The 6,810-nt window shown below is 32.3% G+C and overlaps 1 protein-coding gene across 1 annotated transcript; it reads left to right on the forward strand.

Moving 5' to 3' along the window:
• The first annotated feature begins 3,001 nt into the window (after window positions 1-3,001).
• LOC110707152 (protein FAR1-RELATED SEQUENCE 5-like) lies at window positions 3,002-6,575 on the forward strand. Its single transcript, XM_021885162.1, has 5 exons — window positions 3,002-3,116; window positions 3,605-3,984; window positions 4,105-4,823; window positions 5,187-6,348; window positions 6,462-6,575. Exons 1-5 carry the CDS (start codon window positions 3,002-3,004, stop codon window positions 6,573-6,575), a joined length of 2,490 nt encoding a protein of 829 aa, XP_021740854.1.
• Window positions 6,576-6,810: the final 235 nt, after the last annotated feature.

A 6,810-nucleotide genomic window follows, 5' to 3' on the forward strand; every position in this document is an offset into this window, starting at 1 on the left:
CATATAATTCATTTAATTTCGATCTCCGGTATAAAAATATTTTAAGGAAAAATACCCTAATAAACATTTTTAAAGATATTTCAAAAACATTATCCATGCCATTAGAATACTGGCAAGAAATAAGGTTGTATGTCGGCTCCTCACTCTCGCTATTGTAAGATAAGCTACGCGTAATAAATATTGCAAATTGTTTACTTACAATGAACTATACTCCAATCCATAGTTTTCAAAACATACTTCGTAATTGATAATGGTTAAATCACTATGCAATTACATCTCCTAAAATATACGAAGTACTCGTATCATGCATTGTTTAGTATTGAAAAAAGGAATTAATATAAGCCTACACTCCATCACTTTTCATGCATGGTATTTCTCATGATACATGTTGTAGACCTGGCAATCCTGACCCGATCCGATAACCCGACCCGAATGATCCGACCCATGACTCGAAATTGACCCGAAAACAATGACCCAAATTAACCCGAAACCCGAAATCAACCCGACCTGATCCATACCCGACCCGAAGTGGAATTGACCCGACCTTGACTCGAAACCCGAAATGACCCAACCCGAAACAACCTGACCCGAATGAACCGAAGTTGACCCGAGACCCAAAGTGACCCGAGACCGAAAGTGACCCGACCTTTAACTTGAATTAATTGACCCAAATAAACTCGAAACCCAAAGTGATCCAAACTAAAATTACCTTTTACCTAAAATGACCAGAATCTATTTAAGCTAACGATTTGACCTGAGCAAACCGAAATAGAAAATAACCGCAATCAAACTGAAACTTAATTTTTTTTATTAATTTGTAATGTGTAACAGTGTAAGTATTTTACATATTTTGAGATTATGGGAATACAAAATCTTCTAGGCCACTTGAGTAAAAAACGCTTCAATGGAAAATGAGATGGAGTGTGTAGAGATTAGAGAATAGTGAAGACAAAAGAGAGAGATTGGACTCCTAATTTGCAATTTAGCAGTAAATTTAATTTCAAACGAAGCATGTCATAACATATATCTGATCTAATCGGTTAAGAAAAGTTCACAGCGCAAGTAAGTGTACTTGGCATCCATCCACGCTACTACTCTTTAAGTCTTTATTAGAAAAAATATAGTCTTGTCACTCTTGTGTCATTGTGTGTACTTGTTGAAATCGCCACCACAATAAATATTTTAAGAATATTCAATTGGTAAAATTCTATAATGTAAATTACTGATAAGTAGAATAGGAAGTCTATTATTGATCAATTTCCTGCACTAGTATGCCTCGACCCGAATATATATACAGAGTTGAATTTAACCCAATGCATCGACCCGAATATGAACCGACCCGAAGTTTACCCGACCCGAAGTTGACCCGAAATTTGCACCCGAAAATTGACCCGACCCGAACTTAACCCGATAACTTTTTGACCCAAACTTGACCTGACCCATACCCGACCTGAATGACCCATTTGCCAGGTCTAACATGTTGATCAAATTGGAATTAATAAATATACGAAATATAAGGAGATTCATATCAATAAATACTTAATTATTGGATTTCCTCAACAAAAAAAAAAAACTTAATTATTGGATGTGTTTGATTACACCATCTATTATAAGCATGTGCATTGAAAAGATTGTATGAAGATCTTACAATATCCCCTTTTAATTTGTTGGTGCGTTTGTTTGAGAGTTTCAATATATTATCATTCTGCAAATTAGTAATGGGAATGAAGAGTCACATCAATATATTTAGTCCAGAATTAGTAGAAACTCATTTCACATGTTTTGGAACAACTGTAGGTGCAATTTTGAATAGTTATTAATCCCAAAATACAAATGAAAAAAATTGCAATATTTGGTTTGTGCTCTATTCATACGGGGTCTACTGATTTTTTTTTAGTATATAAAGAATAGATGTTTTATGCAAAATGTAGTTGGTTTAACCTTAAAATTAGGGGTGGCAATTCGGGTCAGTAGGTCGGGTTTGGGTCAGATTTCGGGTCGATTTCGGGTTATGCTTAGAAACTATTAAAAATAGTGTAAAACTTAATATTATTACGAAATATGAAATTTGGGTCAAATCGGATCGAATTCGGGTTGTTCGGGTTCGGTTCAGGTCGGGTTCGGGTCTCTCTCAGTAACTTCGGGTCGGATTCAGGTCGGGTTTTCGTGTCGGGTCAGGATTTACCAGCCCTACTTAAAATACTTTATAAAAAAATAAAAAGAAAATTAAATCGTAATACTAGCTAGCTAGTATACAATTTTAAAATATCAGTCTTTATAATATTTTACTTAATACCTATGACTTCATTGCTTTCCTACCTGAATATACTCGCAACAATTAACTTTGGCACTATTCATGTTATTCGTATTAATTTTGACTACACTTTTAAATTACTAATATATAAAAGAATCAATTGATACTGTGTAAGATGTTGTTAGATTAGTCTCAATACATATATTTAAACATAATTTTTTCATAATTTGTAGTGATATATACTTGTATATAATTGCATATATTTAAGGTTAAGTTTGTGCATTAGCATATGTGTCAATCAAACTATTGTGAATATTCAATCACAAATTGTTGCAATGATGTACTTAAAGCATTGAGTTGGAGAAATAATTTTGGCACACCAAAATTGATTTTGGTACACCTCTATGTGAGAGCACAGTTTTTTTGAAAGTTTGATAGTACACAAGGGTGTACCATGCTCATGGTACACCTGCTGAGTTGGCAGGATTAATTCCATTAATTTCTAATTACGGGAATTTAAAAAAAAAAAAGGAGACAGTTTAACATCACGTGAATTTTGCTAAATTGTTGCCGATTTTATAGCTTTCAGTTTTTGCTAATTTTTGTTAACTGATATTTTCAAAAAAGATTTAGAGAGGGAAAATCATAGAGATTTCAAACTTTTTAGTGAGAGAAAATTACAGAGAGAGAATTACAGAGAAAATTTTGAGGATCAATCATTTGAATTCATTGTAGAAGAAGTTAATAATGGTTTATCAATCTGAATTTCGCCATGATTCTAATGCTAGATTTGTCGATGATGCAAATGATTATGATATCAACGATGAAGGTGAAGTCGAGGGTATCGTAAACCTCAATGAAGGTGAATTGTTTAATTCATTATATTTTTCATTTGTTAATCATTAATTTTGATTATTAGATTTAGTTATTACTAATAATTTTAATTTTATTATCGAATTACTTTATATTTTTAATTTCATAGTGATTTTCATGAGGTTGAAGATGAAGTTCTTTTATTATTTACATATGTTCTTTTTTATTTGTTATTATATGTAATTTGAAATCAATGTTGATTTTATTTATTAGTGCATGTGCAATTGTTAATTATATAGGTACTTTGTAGTACTCTTTATATACTTTTATTGTAATGGAATGTACTTTCCTGAAAGAGTCGTGTACTTTTGTTGTACTCTATTTTGTATTTTCTGTAATTAATGTGCCGTTATCAATGTGCATTTAATAAAGAACATTACAAATATATTAAATAACATTTTATACCTTTAAAAGAACATCATGTTATTATGTAAGAACATCAGCTTAATATATATGTATTTTGATATCCTATTTCAGGTTTTACCGAGGCAACTGAATCAGAATTATTTGACAGAAAAGTTAAGTCTGATGAAGAGGCTTATGATTTGTATAATAGTTATGCATTTAAACATGGTTTTGGTATATGTAAAGATAGGTTGAATCGTAGAGATGACAAAGATAGGACACCTAGGCAACGCTTTTTGGTGTGTTCTTTTGCTGGCTTTAAGCAAGAGAAGAAGCATGGTGAACAATCAAAAGTTTACCAAAAGAGGAATTTCCGCACAGGTTGCAAGGCTCATATACAATTTGATATTGATAAGGTGTCTGGTTTGTATGTCGTGGTCAATCACACTATGGTTCATAATCATAGTAGGGTTGCTGTTTCAAAGAGACATTTGATTAGGTCTCATAGGAAGGTAATGGTACAATTTTTAAAATTAATTTAAATCATGTTCTTAAATGCGCAATATATGTTCTTTAACAAATACATGATGTTCTTTTTTTTTTAAACAATGTGTTTTTTTGTATGTACACAGGTTACTAATGAACAAGTTGTGATGATGAGTAGCTTGACTGAGAGTAGTATACCTGTTGCTGATGCAGTGCGTGTTTTAAAACATCAAGCTAGTGGAGAGGCAAATCTTTCATTTCTTTGTAGGGATGCGTATGGTGCTTTATCCCAACATAATAAAATGATGTTTGACGGTTGTGATGCAAAGCGCTTGCTTAGCTATTTTAAGGAGAGGAAATCTAGTGAGTATGACTTTTTTTATGACTTTGATGTTGATGAAAAAGGTCATTTGCAATCTTTCTTCTTTCGTGATAATAGAATGAAGGTAGATTATGATGCTTTTGGTGATTTATTAGTCCATGATACAACGTACCGTACAAACAAATATGGTATGATTTGTGGACCTTTTGTTGGTATGAATCATCATAACAATAATGTCATGTTTGGTATTGGCTTCTTGATCAATGAAAAATGGGAATCTTTTGAGTGGTTGTTCAATACTTTTTTGAAATCCATGGGTGGCAAACATCCTGTGACAATAATGACTGACCAAGCTCAAGCAATGGCCAAAACAATTAAGGTTGTCTTCCCAAATTCCAGACATCGACTATGTACGTGGCATATTGGGGAGAATGCAAAGAAAAATATCAAAGGACTTAGAGCAAAGGAAGGTTTTAATGATTTGTTTGATATTGTTTTGAAGTATACCGATACTATTCAAGAATTCGAGCACTATTGGTCAAGGTAACGCTATGAATTAATAATTTTAAAATTATGTTATTTAAATATTTTACTGATTCAATGTTCTTTAAGTTGCTAGACGGTGTTCTTTATTTTCATGTTTAATGTTCTTTTGTAATTTATTTGATGTACTTCTCAAGTACACCCAATATGCTGGATTAATATAGAGAGATGTTCTTTTTTATTACATGTGACATTCTTTTTACTTAAAATAATGTTCCTTGTGTTGTTCGTTTAATGTTCTTTTATCATATATTTGATGTTCTTCTGAAGTGAACTTAATGTGCTGGAATTAAGTATACAGATGTTCTTTCCTATTATATTTGACATTCTTTTCACTTAGTATGATGTTATTATATTTTACAGCATGCAGAAAACGTACAAATGCACAGATAATAAATGGCTGCAAAATCTGTATAATATCAAAGAGATGTGGTGTCCTTCATATTCCAAAGATTATTTTAGTGGCGGTGTTATGTCATCTCATAGGAGTGAAACTACTAACAAATCAGTTTCCCGTCGACTACATGCCACTCATGGTCTATGTGATTTCTACACTACTTTTATTGAGGTTGTTGATGAGTGGAGGAGTAGAGAAGGTAGTAATGATTATGATAGTATGACTGGAAATCGTCATTTAGTTTGGGCAGATATTGGATTGTTGGAGCATGCAAGGAAGATTTATACTATTCAAATCTATTTACATTTTGAAGACAATTTTGTCAATGGTGTTCCCTGCACGGCAAAGGTAATAGGATTTCAACCTCCACTTTATGAATATCATGTTGGGCATCCAAAAAAGGATTTGATCATGCATACTGTTGCATTTGATGAATCAACAGTTACAGTTGATTGTACTTGCAAATATTTTGGTGAGGTAGGTTTGTTGTGCAAGCACTCACTTCGTGTCTTACACTTAAACAACATTACTTATATCCCAAAGAGATACATTTGCAAGAGATGGACAAAAGCTGCTATGTGCACTAGAGTTGATGACAATGATGTTGCTGAAATGGGTGTCACTCCTTGTAGTGTATGGAGATTGTATCATATTCGTACATTTATCACACTTGTAGATCGAGCACAAAATGACTTGAGTGCTCGAGCTGTCATTGAGGAAGCAATTGAAGAATGCACTGCTAGGATTAATCTCTTGATGGGAGAAGATAAAGATGTGCCACCTGAGTTATCAAAAACGAATGAACAAGATGTTACTCCAGAAAAAGGTGATGGCAGTCTATTAGAACCAGCAGTAATATTTGAGCAATTGGCTGAAGAACATGGAGGACTTGAAAAAGAACATGGAGGTTTTGAAAGAGAACATGGAGGCATTGTTAAAGAACACACAGTTCAGGTAGATGTCAAGGATCCTATCAAAAAAAGGAAAAAGGGTCAAAAGAATACTAGGTGGAAAAGCACACAGGAAAAGGTTTCCAACAAGCTCAAAGGTCAAAAAATAAAGTCATGGAGAAAGAAAAGCGCAAAGGGTGTTTCAAAGATGAAACATAAAGCACAGACTACGATTAAGGTATATATTGTTCTTAATTATATTATATTACATTATTTTATGGTTACAACTTGTTCTTTCATTTTATAAATATTGTTCTTTTACTTAAATAATTTTTTATTTTTTTTTGGAAGGATTTCCTCCCTGTACCTGATGGAAATGTTCTGGCACATTCCAACGAATTTGGAGGATCTTTGGAGTTTTTTGAGCCTGATGACTATTTTGGAGTGAATATTAGAGAATTATAAATGATATGTACTATTTAGTCTACGTTAACAATTTTTTTTATTTCATATTTGTCTTTATATTTTTAAATTTTTTTTTTTAATAAGATCTTATAAATTAGAACACTCTATTTCAGTTTTTTTTTTTAACAAGACATATTTTGTATATTAATGGTGGTTACTGTGGCCTATAAAAAGACATATTTTGTGTTAGTTTATAAGACATATGATGCAAAATAACTAGAAATAAAATTTCACT

Source organism: Chenopodium quinoa, unplaced genomic scaffold (assembly GCF_001683475.1).
Source record: "Chenopodium quinoa cultivar QQ74 unplaced genomic scaffold, ASM168347v1, whole genome shotgun sequence".
Classification (NCBI taxonomy): Eukaryota; Viridiplantae; Streptophyta; class Magnoliopsida; order Caryophyllales; family Amaranthaceae; genus Chenopodium; species Chenopodium quinoa.

What these genes read in the sequence shown, in the direction of transcription:
- LOC110707152 (XM_021885162.1), top strand. Translation starts at nt 3,002, where the DNA reads ATGGTTTATCAATCTGAATTTCGCCATGATTCTAATGCTAGATTTGTC. An exon ending in TGATTAGGTCTCATAGGAAG is followed by an intron (nt 3,985 to 4,104) that starts GTAATGGTACAA and finishes GTATGTACACAG; the next exon opens with GTTACTAATGAACAAGTTGT. An exon ending in TTCGAGCACTATTGGTCAAG is followed by an intron (nt 4,824 to 5,186) that starts GTAACGCTATGA and finishes TATATTTTACAG; the next exon opens with CATGCAGAAAACGTACAAAT.